At 41.9% G+C, this 21,461-nt stretch overlaps 1 protein-coding gene across 2 annotated transcripts in view; it reads left to right on the top strand.

The window, feature by feature from the left end:
- Positions 1-4,214: 4,214 nt before the first annotated feature.
- Positions 4,215-21,461, top strand: part of drp2 (dystrophin related protein 2) — a 100,017-nt gene continuing 82,770 nt past the window's right edge. For both annotated transcript variants that reach the window (XM_071458484.1, XM_071458482.1), the window contains exons 1-2: positions 4,215-4,326; positions 4,421-4,580. In XM_071458484.1, the coding sequence (XP_071314585.1) occupies positions 4,324-4,326; positions 4,421-4,580 (163 nt within the window). In that variant the 5' untranslated portion in view covers positions 4,215-4,323. The remainder of the gene's footprint in view (positions 4,327-4,420; positions 4,581-21,461) is intronic.

The raw sequence follows: 21,461 nt of genomic DNA, 5'->3' as shown, positions 1-21,461 counted from the left end.
ATTGGTCTTTTTTAAAAGATGAAACATTATACGCAAGTTTTTTTCCACATTGTAAACACAATAAACATCTCTTCCTGCACTAGACAGTAACATTCACTTATTTGCTCTTACAATAGGCCATAAGTAAACACCAAGAATAATATAAACAGGTGTTTAAAACAGGTAATCTGTATTTCATGCTCAAGATTAACTGCCTGCACAGGTTGCCTTGTCAGGTGTTTCCGTCATGGTTTTGTTTGAACACTTTTGGAATTTGTTGGACTTTTTGTTGGACTTTTCCATCATTTCCTGTTTTATTTTGAAATCACTCCCTTGTGGATCTCTAGTTAAGTCTTTAGTCTTTAGTCTTTAGTCTTTGTCCTGTTTCCCTCCTTGTTGATTGACTGCCCCGCCCTAATGTGTCTCACCTGTGTTCAATCATCCTTGAATCTGGATTTGTGCTGTTTTTCCTTCCTGGAAATTTAAATGAACAGTTGATATACTTTGGTTTTTCACATGGAAGATACAGATTGAAGCAACATTTTTTGTTGCATAAACATCTGCCTTGTGCAGCAAAAGCATTGTTTTCAGTCATTTAGTGAACATTTAATCTCTGGGATCTGTTTTTGCCGGGACTGTGTGTGGTTATGACTGAACATTTCAATCCAAGTTACAAGCTGAATGTGAGGTAACATTGATTTTCTTATCCAGACTTTTGTTCAGTGCATTGGCAGACTTCGTAGATGCTTGTTGCATAATATCTAGACATCTGTGTGGACCTTCTGTGATGCTTTCTACAGGCTCAGTAGAAACCATGCAGCCATTCATTAATATTTTCACATTTGATTAACTTCTGTCTTTACTTAACATTTAACAGCTTCACATTTGCAATAAACATTAATGTAACAGCTCTGACCTTATTTGTGCACATGTGTATATCTGTATTTAACAGTTTATTCCACAGTCTTCTTTTCTCACCGTCTATTGCTTTTGCTCCCGGCTGTTTCCTCCCTCTGGGTGGTCCTGCTCTAACTAAAAGAATATCTATGGCAACCTTTGCTCATATTAATATCCCCATATTATTAAAGCTATTTATTAGCTGTGCACAGGGAGATTTAATTTATTGAGATTGAGAGTCTAAAATAATTATGCTCTCATTTAAAAATAAAAAAGAAAACTGTCTCATTTTGTCTCTTGTAGTTGTTGGAGATATAACATCAGGCTGTTTCTTTCTGTCATGAAAATTTTGTGGATTGAATCCATTAAACCAATTAATTATTCTCTTTCACACAAATGTAAATAAACATACAAACACAGTTTCAGCAGATCTGTACAGTCAGTCGCATTCAACAGAAACTGCTCCTCTCAGATTCTGAAATGATTTATTAACACAAGGTGATGCAGAAGACCACAAGTGTCTTGGAAATACTAATAAAGCATTTCTTTCCTAACTAATTGTACAATAAAAAAATGGCATAAAGAAGTTGGTTGACAAATTCATTTATTAATCTATAAATAAAATGCATTAAGGTAATTAATTACTTGATATTTTAATGGGTAGTAAAAGGAGAAATTATAAAAATAATTCACAAATGAAATATTAATCCATCAAACAGTTCAAATTTAAAAGTGGTTTACAAAAAGAACATAAAACAGTCAAAGTACATAATTTAAAAATACATTAATTCATAAATAAATAATGAAATTTCAAAATCTATTTGAAAATGCAATTTCAAAAGAAAAATTAACAGGATTCCCACATGGAATTAAGAATACAGATTTTAATCAAGCTTTTAAAAGGACAATTTTCTGTCCCTTGTGAATTTCCATTTCCCTGCTGCTTTTCCTTTGCCTATTAGTGATTCAATTTGCTCAGTCATTTACCTTCTCCTTTTAGCCTCTCCATGACACTTTGGGCATTATGCTGCAAGTTAAAATGAGGAAGGCTAAAACAATGCAAATTACCCATGATGAATCGCACTCTCTCATTGGTAATTACCTGGCATGTCATATACAGACCTATAACATGAATTTGGAGGGAAGGTAATCGAGTTGTGTGCTGTAGTTGAGGGCGTCTTCACTGGTGCAACACTCTCTGAGGGTTGGGGCTGTTGCAGTGTCCCTGCAAGTTCTTGATATATCTGTGTTGGACATTGACAAGTTCTAAGAGTGAAAGCCGAGGCAAAACCTCTGACCGGTAGTCATCGTACTATGTGCACCGGACCCCACTCCCACAAACCCCCATCAAGCCATGTCTCCCAATATTGTACCAGCAATAATGTTTGATAAATGCTTCACTGGCTTTGGGAACATTTCTAATTGCATTCAAACAGGCTCTGATGACTGCTCTGCTCAAAAAGCCATCACTTGACTGTGAAGAACTATCAACCAGTCTCACTACTTCTTATGCTACTTATCTAAGGCCATGGTTATCTCTTGCCTAGGCTTCTGCAGTGTCCTTCTGGCGGGCATCACTTCACGCACAACAACACCCTCACAGATGGTTCACAATGTGGCAGCCCGTCTGGTCTTTGATCAGCCTAAAGTCGGCTACTAATCAATCTACACTGGCTACCCATGGCTGTCTGAATCAAATTCAAGTCCCTAATGCTTCCCTTCAGAGTGGTCTCTGGGTCTGCACCCACCTACTTGAACTCCATCACGCAGGCCTGTGCTTCTCAGCCTCCAGCGAATGTCGTCTGGCATTGCCATCCACAGTGCTCTTGTCTACGGTTCCCTGATGCTGGAACAAGCTGCTGGATGCTATCAGAGCAGGGGCGTCCCTCTCTATCGACCACCTCCTCTCCTAACACCTCTAACACCCTAACATGCCTAACAAGCTCTTACAATGCTTGTGTTGGAAAAGATAGATAGGGTGTGATGTGTGAGAAGCAGTTACAGCCCTGTAACCAACCACAGTTACATCCTATGGCCCGTTTGCATTGATTTACCTCGCTTTACCAGCTCAAGGCCCAAAGTGTCATGAAAAGGCTAAATTGCAAGGTTGAAAGAAGAAACTAAATGACTGTAATTCACTTCTCACCTTAGCAATACATCTCTGAACTGCTTGCAAATGGACCTCTCATGCAACACCAATCCTGATTTGATTTCTCATCAAATTTAGATCCAGTTCGAGATTCTTGTGATTACGTTTAGTGCTTTGCATGGTCAGGGACCTGCCTTTATTATTATACCAGGAGTTTGTTATTTGCTGCTCAGGGTTTCTTGGTGGTTCCTTGCTCCGGGCTCTAGGTTGTAACTTCGAAACTCTGGAATCAGACTTTAGATCTGTGGAAATTATGGACTCTGAAAAAGCAGCTCAAGTTTCTTTAGTTCATTTTGTTCTGTTTTTTGTTTTATTCATATTTGTTTTTTTATTCTTTTGTTTTGAAGTATTATGTGACGTCTGCTCTTGAAAGGTGCTATATAGATATAATTTACTCACTATTGAATAACAGGCAGGAACAGGAGACAATATGTATGAAGGAATCTTCTATTTCCTCATATAAAACTATAATGTGAATTATGAATGCCACTTACTGCTCTGAAAATGGTTCAGCTCATTCCCTCTCTGTTAGCTGCTTGCTGCCAGCTTGGTATTAAACTTTTAAATCTCTCTTTTCCCCTGCCAACCTCTGCACTGCACCCTGACTAGATTTATCATGAAATATGACATCTCTAAGCCAACCTGTTTGCTGACAAACTTTTTTCTAAACATCTCCTGTCCCTCTTATGTTTCCAAGCCTGTCTGTGCTCAGGCTTCACTGCAAACTGCACAGATGGGCCGTATCAAAGTGGATTAATGCGGTTATTGGTGTTGGTTAATGGTCAGGATGTCAGGCTTGGAATCAGAGAAAAGACTCTAGGTGCCTTTAGCATTGCTATCAAACCTGAGGCCAGGATAGAGTAGCTTTGCAGGGCAGCATTGTGCAAGAGTAGCAAGTGAAATCTCTTGGAGGAGAGGGGAGACTCATTGGCATTCCTCCTGCATCACCTCACTCCCTGTTTCTTCCCAGCGGCCAGCACCAAGTGTCTCAGCAGTCCTATATTCCAGGCCCATGTGTGCTGTCTGCTGATAATAAACAGCCCAACAACTGGGCCAGACTCATAGAAGTTTGCTGAGTTAGGTCTTAGCCGCCTTGCTCTGTCAATCTCGCTCAAAGATTGTGCAAAACCTTTACTTTATGCTCAATGTCACCATGTTTTAAAACCCCTGCTGTTACTGCTTTTGCTCCCAGGTCTGAATGTCATTTGGCTTGTGGGAAAGGGAGGGGTGAAGAGAGACCTGGTCTTTGGCATTTAGCCAAACCAATAAAGGATTAAACTCCAAAAGACAGCTGTTAAATGGTCTGCTTTTTTCAGCTTCTTATCAAATCTCCTTCAGTCCACCGGGGAAGAGTCTCTGACCCTGTTCCCTGTATTGTATGTCCCCCCCCCACAGTGTGAGGAGATCGCTGCTGCTGTCGCCGCTGCCACCGTTACTCCACATCCAGGCCTCCCCCACCCCTCCTCCCCCCAGTGCAGGGCAGCCACAGAAGCGTTGGCTCAATTCCAAGGAGGCTCTGATCCTGCACCCACGTCAATCACGTCTTCACCGCTGGGTAACTATCAAGCATGCAAACAGACTTACTCCTGCCTTTGAATTTTTTTGACAGATATTTGCGATTACAGTGTGTCGTCTTGTTTTTGGAATAGTTTTTTATGATTGTTTGTTACTTCTGGGGTCACTCGTGTGCATTTTTCATGTAAAAGAGGTATTTTCTCCAGCCAAGCATGCAGTACACTCTCCCTCTTTTTCATACACACACACACACACACACACACACACACACACACACACACACACACACTAACAGCAAAGCTAGAGGACTCAGGAGCAATCTCGAAGGGGTTTGATCAGAGCTGTTGTCTTTTACTTTTCATTTATTTTTTATTTTTTTTAAGCCAATCGACTGTTTTGACTCTGGCTCCAGGTGTCATCTACTGAACTGTGTCAAACTCAGCAACTGCATTTCAAATTAAAGTGCCAGTGAGGTGAAGAAAAGCAGTGGATAAACTAGCACTGTATGAAATTTGGCCTTGCCTGAAGAAAATGCAAAGTAACACCGCAGACACTTAATGATGAACTGATGGACGTGCAGTATGCAAAGACCAATGTTCTTAAAGCTGCACTAATCAAATTCTTATAGTAACAACGGATCAAATGTCTATTTGCAATGTGAAGGGAGTTGGCTACGGTGATAAACCCACAGATAATTAGTTAATTATTGCCCCTTTAAATGTATGTATTAGTGAAATTTACCACCAAACTTCCGTCTCCTATAGCCACATCTGGAGGGAAAAGTCATTTTGGATGGAAAGAGAAACACTACAATTCAGTTTCAACCCAGTATTTTAACATAACCTCTTACTTTCCTCCTTTTCCACCCTAGTTTTTTTTTACCGTTTGTCGCTGCCTGCCGCCCGTGTCCAGAAAGCCCTGGAATGACCTGACTGAAAATGATGTCCCTCTAGGTTTATTTAGTCTCCTTCCTACACATAAATTAGGCTCACATGATCATGAGTAGAGATGCAAGCCATGGCGTCTTTTTGTTTTCCTCCCTGCTCTCCCCTCCAGCTCTGCTACGGTGCATTTCATCATCAGATCCGCCTACACTTAGCTGCTGCTGTGGGCTCCGTCGTTCGAGGCTTCGCCAAGTTAAATAAATGGGTCCTCGGTTTCCGCCGAGTTGTCATTTAGGTGTGTTTGACCCTCTGGAGCCAATTCAGTCACTGTCTACACACAAGTAATATCCTCTGCCTGCCCTTATCTCTGACTTCAAATTACTGAGCTTCAGCCTGGTCTTCACATCAGAGCATTACAGAGGGAAGTGAGGGAACAAGGAAGAAGCTTAGAGAAGGTCATAAAAGGTAGCTGTTGGATAGAAAAAAAGACAGGAGCTTCTATGTAGATACGCAATGAGGTGGCGGCAATTCTGAGGATGTGGGCCCAGCTCAATGCCTGGGGTTGGCAGTTAGAAATTAGTGCTGTGCAGTGCTCACTCAGTCATCCAATGGAGTGGCACGAGGAGGACATCGCCTCGCCTCAACTGCTGAACGTAAGAGATCTGGTTTTAGAGCTGCAGCCTGTTAAAATGTTATCTCGCTCTAAGACATTTGAGAAAGGTTTACTATTCTTTGTCAGCGAGGGAGATTTTCCTTTCTCCCTTTTCCTCTTCTCTTATCTGCGGGCTGCTGCGTTGTAGTCGGAGCTGATGATTGACAGTCCGCAAGTAGAGTCCATATTCTTTTTTCTATTTTGATACAAACCAGTGCAGCAACTGCACCATAAGCCTAAGCCTTAATGTGTTCCTCTGGTCAGCTGCTGAAATTAGCCTCTCCTCATGTTGCTGCGCTCCTGTGTCACAGACCATCCGCAGCCAAGTGTGTATGACAATAAGCTAATGTGGCAGCACCCACACCACTGTATTCCTATGCTAATCAACAACAAAGTAGCATGAACAGCAATCGTCAGCAGGTTTCTCCGAGGTTTATCTCCTTCAAAGCTCCCAGCCTGTAATTCTTGTGTCTATGCTTATTCCCACCTATTACCATACAACCTTTGCGGCATCATTTTCTGCTTTATATCATAATCTGTGTGTTAATGAAGTATAAAGCACATGATTACTCAGTACATCTGAAACTGGCTAAATATATCAACATCACATTAGTGCTTTAGGTTTTTAAAACCCTCATGTGACCATAGAAGGAGCCGAGCCCTGCAGAGCTCAGTGTTAACAACACTCTGTTCCTGCGGCTCCCCACTCATCTACGTTCAAGGCAGCTTAGCCTGCCTGCCCACCCTGAGTGTCCCTGAGTGTGTCAGTGTCAAAGACCCAACACCGTGGCCTCTGGGAGCTTCATGTTCCACATCACATTTTCTCTCTCCACACTTCCCACTCTCCTTGACTCTGTAATTCCACCGCTCTCCTCCCTTGTCACAGTTTGATCTTCTCATCTCATCATTTGAATCTTCTGCCCCCCCCCCACCCCCCTTCATTTTCTTGTTCCCACTCCTCCCTTGTCGTGCTCTGTGTTGTGCGCTGCGATGAGCAGGACGCTGCCATGCGTGTGTTGTCCTCCGGAGGACTGGCTCCTGGTGTGGTGTAGCAGGCTGGAGGATGAAACAAATGTGGCACTCCCCTGTCGTCCTCTCCCTTTACTCACAAGTCTCCTTTTCCGCTGTCACATCTCCCACTCCTCCTCTTCACCCCTTTATTTTCAATTTCACTTAACATGTATCTCTCCCTCCCTCTCTTTGCCTGTCGCCTCTGAGAATGATGGGTGATGCTCGGGGAGTGGGGGTGGTGAAGGAACAGAGATACGGCTTCTCGACAGAATCAGCTTTATTATTTGTTCTTCTGATGTGTGTGCGTATGGTTGTGGGTTTTATTGAAGTGTAGATGGGTAAATGGGTGATAGTTCGTCGTGTGGGAATACGTGGGAGGTAAGGGTGTGTTGTTTATGTTTGCTGCATCTCAGCGTTCTCGTCTGAGGAAACAAGAATTTATGTTTATACACAGATTGAGTGTTGAAGTGTGGGCCAGTGGTGTGTGAGGTGGTGTTTTGCATATATGTTCCTGCATATTTGGCCCTGAGGTGAAAACCAGAACGATATCTTAGGAAACGTAAAAGTTAGTAAACTCATGAAGAAGAGTTGTTGTCTCTGCCTTTTCCATTTTGTTAAATGATGTGTTTTGTTTTTGTGGTTGTAGTTCTTCCAAATGTGTGTTTTTTTTTTTTTAAATGTTGTGTTTTCTGTTTTGTTGATTTTTTTCACCGTTAAGTTCTGATTTATTTTTTTTATGTTTTCTGTAATGTTGTTACGTTTATTTCGCATTTCATGGTTTTGATGTGGTTTTTTGAAATATCCTGGTTATATTTTGTGCGTGTAAAAATCTGAAATCCTGGTTTCAGAGACCTGGATTTACTCCCTGGAGTGCTCCAATAGAAACAAGGATACTGTGGCATGTTAACACCTTATCCAGGTTTCTGAACCATCTCATAGTGGCTGAGAAATCAAGACACACGTGCAGGCCTGGATACGTTTTTCATCATGTATACAGGGACATGAATAACCAGGTTTTTCATGTTCCATGTAAATGCCAGATTCTGAATATAATCAAAAACATGACAAGGCTAAAAATATCTCAACACTCTATATGTATATGTATATATATATATATATATATATATATATATATATATATATGTTTGTATGTGTATGTACAGTATATGTAGGTGAGGATACATATGTATACAGTCTGTCTGGTGCACACTCACACAAGTTAGCCAGCATGTGCTTGTGTAAAATTAAATCCACATCAGCAGGCAGCCAGTCAGATAAAATTAACAGGATCTGACGTTTCCTTCGTTGGAGACAGATGCTTGCTCCAGTTCCCTCAGAACATTTCCCCTCTCCTCCGTCTCCATCCAAATTACATATCATCTCAGTCTGAGGATGCCCACAGCAAGACCTGTTCTCACCATTAATTTGATTTCTGATATTGTTATTATGGGGCAGTGTGATTAGGAGAGCATGAGTCAGATTAAAGGCTTGTTTTATGCCATATTGAAGCCAATTAGCTCCGAGTACACACTTTCACCTCAGCAGACAGATGACCATAAATGCTGATATTATGTATGCAGGCTGTCTCGCTGGTACAGCAGATTTCTGCAGTAAAAGCCCAGAGGAAAGGCAGGTATTTTTAGCATTCTGTAAGTGCAATGTTTACAAAAATGTTATATTTCCATAAAGGTGGAAGAAATTAAAAATTAATCAGACTCATGTATGATAGATGTCCTTGAGAGTCACATGCTGCTTCGTCAATTAACTCCTAAATTACAATATTATGACTTGAGTAATGGCTTTAATTTGATTTGAAAAATGGTTTCTATTATTTTTACACAAGATCCATAGTGCATACACGATTGACTAAAAGAAAAAAAAATGCACACAAGTATTAAATGAATGTTTCTTTGCATTGACGGGTCGCAAACATGTTTAATGTTCTGTACAGTGAAGGAGAGAGATTTATGTAAAAATTCAGAACACGCGGCTATAATGTGGGTTGGTGAGTAACACTTGCATAGATGTGGACATCATTTATACATAAGCACAGTGGATGTCACAGGGATGTCACCAAGGGCCACAGTGAGGAAATGTGATTATCATTTATGCATAAGTACCATTATTGTGTGGGAGCAGTGCACAGGGGAAAAAAGAGTAATAACATCAGTGTTTTAAAGCAGCTGGAGCATCAGTCACAGTTATTTCACCTCTATTCTGAACGGGCTGCTTCAAAGCAAGCGACCTCACTGGTTGGTGTGTGTGTGTGTGTGTGTGTGTGTGTGTGTGTGTGTGTGTGTGTGTGTGTGTGTGAAGCAAAGCTGAGGTCGGCGGCGGAAAATAACGAAGTGCATTTTCTCAAGTACTGCACTTGAATGTCATTTAGCCTAAGTGCCCTAAAGTGACACATGTTTACGTTCAAGTGACAAAGCCGTTGTAGGAGCTGTAGTAATTGTTATGAGCACGAAAGACAATTTCTGACGTTGTTAGAAAGTGTCGGGAGGAGGTCGGGGTGAGTCAACATAACATCCGCCTTTAAAGGAGCTTTTGTTAACAGCTGTTCACTTACCAGTCTAAAAAAAACGTCACTAAGAGCCTTCTCCAGTGATGGAACGCAACGCCAATGTTCACTCTTTTCTCCATCACGTCTTTTCTTCTACTGAAGTTAGCACAGTAACCACTTTCGGATAGTGACTCATTGCAGCCTCCAGTGCTGCCCAGAGGGTGTATTATAACCTCCCGTATTATAAAGACAATTATGGCCAAAGCTCTTGTCAAGCAACAGTCACCACCACCCGCTCTCCGGGAGAAAAGTTCGGCAAATGTCCCCTTTGATACAGGGGACAGCTGTTTCTTTCCTGTATCCATGGCCATCGTTCCTCAACCTTAATCAACCCAAACCATGATCTTTCCTTGATAATGATCTTTCTAACCAAGCTGGGTTCATGCCTACACCAAACCAAACCTTAACCACGGTGATGTTGCATCATAAATCTGATGTATTCCTCAGATCAGAGAACGTTTCTATGGGTCGTTCAAAGGAGGCCTCGTGAACGATGTATTTTGTCATTTAATTATCCAGCAATCAGGAAAATAAGTCACAAAATAGATAAAAAAAGATAAGAGCAACACCCAAAAGGTGAACAGAAATCTGTGTGTCAGAAGTGTTTTTTATCAGTGCTACTTCTTCCTTTTTCCAACCCCATCATTCATCTCATGACCCTTCAGATTAATCTTACCCTTAAGAGGGGCCTGACCTGATCGCATTAAGTATTAAAAACAAGCTCCATGTCAACCTACAGCAGTGAAATTAGTACTCTTTCTGTTCACACAGATAATAATGTACTTTAACATAAAAAGATTGAATTGAAGAAAGATTTGGATGCAGGATGTTATGTATACTGGAGCAGTTTTTTTTCAGAGTAGTCCTACTCTTCTGCTGCTGGCATAGCTTAATATTAGCTGATATGGCAAAACTGCTTTTGATGAAACCTATCATTGTTATCGCCACAGCGACAAGCATGAATTATACTCTCATCACTTACCCGTGTAGAGGATGGGGAGGCATCACAAATCGTGCCCTGCCTTTCATGCAGGCGAGACCGTTATCGTGTGTGCATGAGTGGAAGTGACAGAGAAGTAGCTTGGTGGTGTGTGCATGTGATGCTGTCACTCTCGTGGGCTATGAGCCATTAGTGGAGCCACGAAACTGGGGCTGAGGGGGAGCGATCATTGATCTTTTGTGCATACATGTGTTTCTGCTTTTATATGTGCACCTATAAAAGCTGCCCGGTTGTTTGAACTTATGTAGATGTCAGGTTTAATGACTGTGGTATTGTTGTGATTGGGTGCACACTGCGCTGTTTATCAGCCTGCATGGTTGGTTAGCATTAGAATTCTGTAGACATTTTCACACCTTCAGTGCTAATCCTGGGGCACAGTAATTGTGAGGGTGAGGGACGTAAGGCCTCCTCATTGGTTTCCATTGGTGCTAATTCCAGCACTGAATTGCCCTTCATTAGGAAGAAGTTAATCCCTGCTTATGGTGGTGGAGGCAGCCACTAAGAGCACTCTGCAGAAGTCAACAAATTCATTACTCTGTAACCTCTGTTGGAGAAGGGCGTTTATGAGGTGATGATGCTGTTTTTTGCTGGAGTTTAACGACACGGAGAATGGACAGATTTGTAATGTTTTGCATTCCCATGGCACAGCTCCTCTGTGTGTGTGTGTGTGTGTGTGTTATTTTCTTAATCCTTTTGCTCATTTCCAAGTCTTCCAAAGTCTGTCCAACCATACTCTCAGCAGAAGGTAGTGAAACACTGAAGGCAGCTTGCCAGTTCCTCACAGAGCTAACACAGACAGACAGACATCGACTCCCCATCCTCGCATTCATATTGTACCTGTGGGTAAACAGAGTCTCTAAACTGAACCTGTAAAAACTCATCTTTATTTAGGTCAAGACGACATGCAAAGGTCATGCAAAGCCATGGACGCTGCTGTGCCCAAATGTAATAAGCAGTTTGAACATTTAGTAATTCTCTATATACTGAGAGGTTTCAAAAGATTTTGAGCTTTGGCAGAAGCTTGGGTTGCTTAGTATCTTCATCATGATATTAATCCAAAATCTCTCTCATCTTCATCAGCCACATGAGTAAGAAATGGAGATTTAGTTTTTTTTCTTATCTCTGTTTATCATGGCTGCACGGCCAAGCTGGTCACAAAATTTCTCTTGCAGCTCATAAACAAACAGGAAAAGAGAGAATTCATGCAGTTGTAAAAACTAATATAGAAATAATTTCTGTTGATTTTTAGCAGTAAATGTGTTGTTTATCTCTCTGTACTCAGCCTGTAACATCAAGTAATAAATCCCTTTTGCTCTGCCAAAATTAGTAAGAATATTTGTTTTATGAAATGCAGACTTTGGTTTGTTAGTGTTATAAAAGGTCCAGATGTTACAGGAAGGAGGGAAAAGGATAATCACCAACATAAGAATGTAGATATAAGGTGTCTGAGAAGCTAAACAACTTAAGGTTCTGCCAAAGCACAGACAAACAGTACATGCATTTCCTCATCACTAATTAATTTGCTCCAGATTTTCCTCCTTCGTCAGATTTTCCTCCTTCGTCAAACTGACAGAATACTTTCACAGTGTCTCTGTCAGCACCAGCTTCTCAGCCAAAGGATAGCACCACACTTGAATTATTATTTTTTCTCTCGTTATGTTCACAGAGATTATCCACTGCTCCTGGTCGGATGCTCTGTGGAGTAACAAGCGAAGGATTTCAGTGGAATCACACTGCGGAGAAATGACTCTGCTGTGGCCGACCTTACCCACAGTATCTGAGAGGCAGAGTCATAAATAACGCCACATTTGGCGAGTGACAGCTCACCTTGACTCCCTCTAATATCTGTTTGAACAGTGAATACAGGCAGCACGGACAATGTGAAAGATCACATGTGTTTCAATTGCAGTAATATTAGGTAAATAGCCTTCCAGGCTTCACTTTGTCAGCAGGAAGATGTAGCACTAGAATTTATTTGTCACCATGAAAGATGATGGGACACATCTGTGTGGCAGAGGGGAAAGGCTCACAGGCTCTGCTGCTTTGAGAAGTTCTGTGTTCACATGTGTGATGGCAGCAGGAGTTATGTGGCTCTGTGAAATTGAACAAACAAGTTAATAAAATCCCCTGGCTATCTGTTACCCAGGAGCGCGCTAAAGTTGACAGGCGTGTGCTGATATGTGTGGCGAGGGTCGTTATTTGTGTGGCGGAAATCTTTGTCCCCTCAAGCTTTCATCTAAAGCCCAGAGCCACCAGTGAAGGTAGTCTCCAGATTACCTGATGTCTGGATTAACTTGTGAACGGATGCTCTGGGTCTGGTTCCACTGTTGAACCGAGCTGGACCATGGGTTGCCGTGTCACGGTGGGGTCGGACGAGCAGACGGCGTGGGCGCCTGTGATTGAGAGCGCTGTCACCGCACCTGCGGTCGCAGCCTCTGACGAACTCCTCTGGGGGCATGAATAATGTACACAGTGGGCCTGAGTGATGGGTGGTGTAATAATGCCAGGCAGAATGGCGTGACCAGAAACCCCAGTGACGGCCAACATCTCAACCAGCCTGCCAGCCAACAAACACATACTTACCGGGGGAGAGAGATGTATTTAGCTTGCAGTCTGTCGCTGCTCGGTCTCTTGAGTGCTGCTGTTAGAGTGAAACTGTTTTGTTTTCCTTTAACATCTGAAATTTTTATGTAGGTTTAGAAACATAGCTTTGCTGCTCAGATGAATCGGATCTTACAGTTGTTACATTTAATGAAGTAGGGACCCAAAAGCAGACTGGGACAATGCAGATTCAGTTAAAAAAACAGGCTTTAGAGAAATGTTGGTCAGCGAGAGCTCAACAAATCGTAAGGATGAAGACAGAAAAGCACAACATCTGAGGTGGAAGTTAGACAAGAGCAGGTACAAGCATTTGGGATAAACCACGACAAGTAACAGTCAATTTAGTTAAAGAAAAAATACAAAAAACTGTGGTAAACTGGGAGATAAAAGGCTGTGTGTGTGTGTGTGTGTGTGTGTGTGTGTGCTTGAAACAAAGTTGGTAGGTACAAAGTGTAGTCCCACCACATCTAAAGGCAAAAGCGTGTTTATAGCTCATCTGAACGGCCACACTGGAGGTGGCGTGAAAAGCCTGCAGTCACAGAAAAGGACAAGCTGTGATAAAAGGTGCAAATGGGGATGAGATGGAGACAGGCTCTCCTCACAGGCGTTTAGTGTTGCCCTGAAAAGTGACAGAAATAGTTTTGTAAAGAATAAAAAAAAAAGAAAAAAGAGGGAGAGCTTGAGAGAGGAGTTAACACCCTGCATACTCCCTCACCTCAGCACACCTGACCCACTGCTGACATGAGACGGCACGCTTGCTGGACTGTCGGCTTCGGAAAGTTGCAAAAGTTGTCGGACGCAGACTTCCCGCTGAATCTCCTGCTACACTGAAGAGGAAATAGCAGCAGATGAAAACATCAGAGCTGTGCGTGGAGTGATAAGGAGACTAAAGCGTTTTTAAATTAATACATGAAACGGGCACAAATGTCACATTCTACAATGTTTCTCACCATTTGAGGTTTGAGTGATGCTCTTTTAATTACTTTTTCTCGTCGCAGCCTCTGCCTCTGTGACAGTATTTAATGGTATGCGACCAGAAAACTAGCACCAACAATTTGTAACCAAGCAGCTGTAACCAATGTCTCATTTTTGCATTAACAGTAGTGGATGTAAACACATTGCTTTTCTTTTTTTTTTTTTTTTTTTTTTGTTGGTTAAAATCTGTGCTTCATTTGGATGGAAATCAGACTGCTAACCTGCACATTGCTCTCACAGGCCTTTTCCCCAGGTGACATTTTGACTTGTCATAGTAGGAGAAGCACTGTTACTAATAATATCGAGGATGGCTGTATTCCTGTACCCTGAAACTGAAGCAGCTACGTGAAATTTAGCTGAAAAGGCCGATAGACACTTTAGAGTCTGCAATCATTCTGTTCAGTATTTCTTTATTACCTAAATCGATCCGTGACATTCTTACTCTGCGCTGGGTGCGAGACTATAGACCTTTTTCACAGCCGACATTTTGACTTGTCATAGCTGGAACGGCACAAGTGTAATTAATAACACAAATGATGGCTCCTCTCTATTAAAGCGTTGCAGGCTGAGGGCCCTGGTGTTGAGTACGCCGACTCACTGACGTGGCTTCCTTCAAAGAAACAGAGCCATCATGAATATTATTTGTCACACCTGATTTGGGGTGAGTTCAGAAATAGATCCTGGCTCCTCCACAGCACTTAGGGTTTCAGGAGGGATGTTGCTAATAAAATGTTGCATGTGTCTTTCTTTGCCTAATTTTCTTTCCCTCTTTCTCATATGATCTTTTTCAGTCTCCCCACTCCTCCTCTTCTGTCCATCATCCTTATCATCCTTTGCCTGAGTGAGTCATTTTCCTGGAAATGTTGATTTGTTTCTACAGTTTCTGAACGTGCATCCTCCAGTGGGGCTTGCCCTCGTTCGTTACTGCTAAGATCTTTCCCGCTCAGTTCCTCGTCTCTCATCGACTCCTTCGCTGTTGTGTTTCTCTCTCCTTCTCTCAGCGACTCTCCCTTCCTCCCTCATCACCACATGCTCCCCTGTCACTCATTGTCTCTGTACTATTCTGCCTTTTCTTCTCTGCGTAGCAAACAGTTACGGTGGTGTCAGGTAGTTTGCGGTAAACCGAGGCTAATGGGAATAAAGAGGATACAAGAGACACGAGAAAACACCACCGTCCTCCTTAACATCTCCCATCTTCTCTGGGATTGAGTAAAAGTTCAGGAGGTAACGAGGGAGAAGAAAAAAGGAAGTGTTGCTGATAACTGGGAAAAGACAGCGTCCTTCTCTTGGCTGTTGATGGGGAACCAAACACCAGACTGCATGGCAGCAATTTGATCTTCAAAGCCTCTTCTCCCTCCTTTCTTGCTCCCTTGCTCCCATGTTTTCTCTCCTGAGAGAGGGTGTATGTTCGCCGGCTGCAGGCAAGAAGCTGCTGTAGCTTCACACTTCTGATCCTATCATCGCAGGCTTAAAAACTCGCCACAGCCTTTGCTGAGTTCTTTTGTTAATATCCCCCTTTCCTTGCATGTGAATGATTTTTCCTCCATAATTATTTTAGTGAAAAGAGCATTAAGAAAATACATTTTCTGTTAAAAGCATGATAGTGACGGTTCCTTGAAAGACGAAGATTCATTAATTAAAGTTTCCACACCAAAAGTACCTTTCTCCCACAGGCCAACCCTTTTAGAAAATGAGACATGTCACCGTGTACCAGCTCTCTCCCCACTTGCTCCTCACCCATGGCTGGCTTGTAAAAGCTCGATGTGCCACTGTGGACAATGCTCACATCTGAAGCAGGGCCACTGCCTCGCTTTTTCAGAGAGGGGAGAGAGGACTCACTTTGATGGGGGTTTGCTATTTTTGTGCTCCACAAATACCTTCCGCGTCCTGTTTTCTGCTTTTGAAAATCCCCTCCATTTAATCTAGTTACTGCTCACTGCAGAAAGAGAAAAGGACACAGCATTTCTCATGGAGGTGTCGCTCAATATTTATTTAATCAAGATGAAATATTGGTCTGGGCTTGAATACAAATGTTAATTACATGCATGTGGTAATATCTTAATTCAGGATCATGACAGAGTGATGGTATTGTTTACCCAGCAAGGTGCCTAAGGGAGGCCTTTCAGGATAGTTTATGAGTCTGCTTATGCACTTGATTTAAGACTTGCTTTCCACTGGGGCTCCGTCCTCACTGGAGCACAAAAAAGATGCAGCGAGATTAAAGTCTGTCTTCCATCATTTGTGGGTGCAGTATATGTGACACTTTGAATATTTGTAAGACTCAAATTAAGATGAAAAGGTGGGAAAACACAAGATTTAACAACATAATCTGACAAGTGGAAATAAAATGTATTTGTCTGTTGATAATTGGTCATTTTCTTTAGGTGTTAATGGAGAAACACGGTGATGGAGTCAGCTGTAGCTTAGCTCCTCCCTCCGCCACACCTTCAATAGTAGCAACATAAGCAAAGACCATTTGCAGCTTCAAACTCGGACACCAGAAATCAAACAGAACTCGGAGGCTCATGTGGAAGACCCTGATCAAACTCCAGAGGAGTGCTCCTAACAGAATCTCTTTGCAGTGTTGTATATTACATAAGAAGCCTGAGTGGATAAATAAAAAACTACCTGGGTGGATGCCACGTCCCGCATGAGTTCTCCGTCTAGGTTTGGCTGGGAATTGGACCATAATTATTTCATGAGATCTTGTCAGTGTCAACCTCAATGTGCTCTGTGTGTGTTCTGACTTCACGATGAGTTGGCACTAAGAGGGCAAAGTGTGCTGCTCAGAGAGGAGCAGCAAATGTATACAGACATTTTGACAAATGATTGGTTCCTCACTGTCAGGCTGCAGATCAGATGTGTCCCTGTCACCTGTGTGGCATAGACTGGTGGGAGGTACAGATTAAAGCTGGCACCTTAGTGCTGCTTGGACCATCTGGGCCATTTCAACATCCAGTGAGCTTGACAGTGATTCGTCATTTTTAACTTATTTGGTTATTTCCGGTTCCAGTTCCAACTGAACTGTGCATCAAAACTGGTGGAAAGTAGGAAAATACATCTACTCAAGTACTGTTTTTAGCCACAGTGGCAGTGGGGCTCTGTGGGTGGCAAAGTCAGTCAGTCAGTCCACCACCACAGTGCCTTGAGTGGGTGTTTTCCTAAGACAGCTATGGATTCAAAATATTCCAAAAAAAAATGAAAAGTCTTGAAGAAAAACAGAAAATTGAACTGTGCAGAAACAGTTTTGCTTTACCCACCATCACTGCTGACTTAAAAAAGTGTTTGATCTGCGGCGAGAAGTTAGCAAACAATAAAAAATCTAATATTGAAAGAGTTTTCTAGAACTCCAGAAGCCCACTGCTGACAGGAATCCGGCCGGGGATGAAAGAAAGAGAGCAGTTTTGGAGCTGTGACTGACAGCAGAGCAGAGCGAAGGAAGTTTTAAGAAATGGATCTAATATCAAAACTCTCCTGCTGCTGCTGGTTTCATGGCAGCTCAGCAGATAGGAAGGCGTGGGAAGCCGTTCGCGGACAGTGAGCACATGAAAGAATCGTTTATTAAAATATCAGAGAAGTTCTCAGACTTCAAAAACAAATCTGAGGCAGTTCAGAAAATGACAGATACGCCCCTCTCATCAAAGATCATCAGAGACAGGGTCATAAAAATGACAAGAAACATTACCAGACAGAAAATTGAGGATATGAACTCAACTCCAGGACACTCTACAGCCGGAGATGAGACACACTGTGAACGATAACAAGCAGACAAATACTCCTTTTGTCGACCCATGTTTCCACCCCAACCTCTTCCACTGTGTCGCTCTTTATACTACGGCAGCGACCTTGCTCCTTTGCTCCAATTACCATGGCCACCAGAGATCAGCTGACAGTGAAACGTAACCGTGGGTTGTAATGAGCTGCCTGCACATATGATCTGGTAGCCTGTTTATGGTATCCTGTTTATGGACCAAACCTGTTCAGCTGGATTTCTCGCTTGTGGCCGAACCACGGTGGTTCAGACCAATCAGCATCCGATGAGGGGAACTATGGACCGCTACGAAGAAGCGATGGTTACAGTATTTGTAAATGGCTTCTATGTGCAAATTTTCCAAACCAGAACAACAAGAATCAACTATTGTCGACATGTTTACCAGCTTTAAAGATCCTCAGACTCTGGTTACTGCTGTGTTTCCTCTTTGGCACTCTCTTACCACATCACATGATAGAAAGCTCCAGTCACCTGCAAAGCACCTGCCCTTTTTCAAACGGTTTCCAGCTAAGCTTTACCAGATGGTTCTGTGAAACAAACCATCTGCCGCATCACGTTAAAATTTGTTCCAAATGATTCATTCAGAGTTCAATTTTTATGCAGCGGTATCTTCAGTAGCCTTAAATGTCAGGTCAGTTCTTTCCAGTCCAGCTCTCTGCCTACTGTCCTTCACTGAAAGGACAGTTTGTTTGGGAATGCGATTTGCAAGGCCCACTCAGCGTTTTCTTTTCCAACCAGATTTGCAATCCTGTCCCACGTGTAATGATATACGGCAAATGTTGTGTGGGTCTAAAGCAGGATTTAGACTCCTCTGGGTGGAATCTCTGAAATAATCAAAAGGAGTCCATATGAATAGACCTTGAATTGAGGGCATAAGGAAGGGTAAGAAGAGGTGAGGGTATGTTAATGCAGGTCTCAGAGTTTCACAGCGGATGAGTGCTACCTGAATATTTTAAACTCTCCTCTATCATTAGTTCTTCATTAGTGCATTGAAATACACCCTAGATTCACCTAATGGAAACAAATTATTCCCTGCTTTTCTTTTACCCTCCCTGCAATCTACTTACTAACTAATCAGCAACGTACAGTGCCTGGGCATTGATTTTACTCATGTCTGACTTGCTATTTAGGTTAGGTTTTGAAGGTTTTGAGGTTCATTTTCTCATCTAAGTTAAGCTCTTTGCTCTTCCTCTGCTGCTCATTCGCCGTCCCAATTTCATCCCAGTGTTCTCAATTTAGTCTGTCCCGTTTTGCTGCATGTAAATGATTCTTGAAAGACATTTTTTTTTATAAAGTTATTTGTGTTCAGTGAGAGGAAAACAGACACGACCCTGTTTACGCAAACAGCTGCTTTCACACTGGATTTGTGCCTGTCCCAATTACATAGTTAGTCAGCCACTGAGTTAATGTCCCAGTGTTTTGTGACACAGGCAAAGCATCAACACTACATTTTCTATTTCTGTTGTAATGTTTGTTAAATTTGTATGTCTCCTGTGTCTTTTGCATCTCCTCCTCTGTTTTGGCGAAGTGCACTGCTGCTCGGTGATGCTCTTTCTCAGTCAAACTCTGATTTACGCTGCGGCTGCAGCTCATACTGTAGGCTGCAGATATTCTGTGGAATTCATTGTCACCTTTTTAATGGCCAGCAAGCTGTCAAACGGATTCCCATCTATTGGAATCTCTATGGCTCCCTCAGCAAATAGGAAGTGACAAGGTTGACAGGCCAGTGAGTGTGGACCGTTGAGCCAAATGTCACACCATTCCCTGTCAAAAGCCTTTTTCTTGCTGTCATAATGAGATTCGTGCTTTCATATGAGCCTTGGAGGAGTGTTGAATCCATTAAAGCACTTTCCCTGTTGATTTGTGCTTTCTGCTGCCTTTATTACAGCGGATGTTCATCATTAGCACATACGGCACTCTATGCACAGTTGCTCTGAATATTCAGTAATTATACCTTATTCTCCTTCAGATACGAAAACCTCTCTCTGGGGTATTTGCAATATTTTTTTATAATTTCACAGCTCTGACTTTAAATTAGATGTTTTGTAACATGTCACACATTTATATCTGCCTCTCTGTCAATCTGTCAGTCTTCTGCCCTCACTATACTTATGTCTGTGTTAGGGCACAGCTATGTGGCAAACCTCCAATAAACACTTTGCTTTTACTGGAAGCAGTTGTGCAACTGTGAAAACAATACTGGACAACAATTTTAATGATAATGATTATAAATCAGACAAAGATTAGACACCAAAAACAAGCATTGTATCACATTATATCATCTAAATAATGTAGAAGTTGGCTTGACAAAAATAGAAACTACCTGTCAAGTTTTCTCGGTTATGTCCCTCATGTCAGGAAGACATGGTGAAAAGATCACCAGTGGAAGATCAACATTAGATCCCCATAAGAAGTACAACATAGAAATATACAGGTAGAGTTCACAAGAATAAAGCGAGTAAAAAACATAAGAGACAGCTCAATAGTAAATTAACAGTTAAAGTTAGCTTGTGCTACTTAGACAAATGGTTTCCCCCTCGACTGATTTTAGAATTTGATGTGGTGGATGTGGCAGGACAGAAACTTCGGTCGGCTGCTGTGCACTTTTAGCAGTTTCATGGTTTCTGACAAATTCGAGATTAATAAAATTATGCACAAGCAAATGTTAGTGGGGCCCCTGGGTGGACACTGGCCTGCTTTGCCCAGCTGGTGATCCAGTCTTCAGAAAGGCTGATTAAAGGTGCAGTGTGAGTTAACACAATGCACAACATCAGTGAAACTGCACAACGTCTGCTCAGCTTTAGCCTCATACAGCTAATATAATGACTTGTTTGGTTAGCTGTACACTCACTGCAAAACTAAACAGCTATAAGTTTCAGCAGATTCTAATTCTAATAATTGTCTGTTATGCATATTATGAAGGTTTTGTTTGTTCCAGATAGAAAACAGATCCAGTGTATTTCTGAAACAACAAAAGCTTTGAGGACTGGTGTGTTTTGTTGCAGTCAATATCTATATCTCTATATCTATATAGTCTCATATTGGTAATTCATATTCTTATACGTGTCATAATGGGGCCACAATCAAGCTGATGATCGAAATGAAAGATGAAAAGATCAGGAATTAACGTGGTCAGATAATAAAACATTTTTTGAATGAATTAGGTTTGTACCCACTAGCATGTCAGATTTAGCTTGACATAGAGCAAGCTACATTTACTGTGTACATTTTTAAATACCACAGAGCAGACTACCAAAAACTAAATAATGAAAAATCTGCACTGACTCATCTTTTTCAGTTTAATGCTTTATTTAAAGTTCTTACTTTTGCTCTTTCCAGAAAGATAACAATTAATGCATTTGAGAAGTTTGACTATGTTGTTGAACAAAATAAACAATTGTAAAGTAATGACATTTTCAAATTTTTGATTATTCAGACCTTTTCAGCTCTATCTAGCTGGATG

This window comes from Trachinotus anak, unplaced genomic scaffold (genome assembly GCF_046630095.1).
Source record: "Trachinotus anak isolate AG129_WGS33_773 ecotype Australia unplaced genomic scaffold, CSIRO_AGI_Tana_v1 ptg000021l, whole genome shotgun sequence".
Taxonomy (NCBI): Eukaryota; Metazoa; Chordata; class Actinopteri; order Carangiformes; family Carangidae; genus Trachinotus; species Trachinotus anak.
Note: the sequence above shows the minus strand (reverse complement) of the source record. Positions and strands in the feature narration are given on the sequence as shown.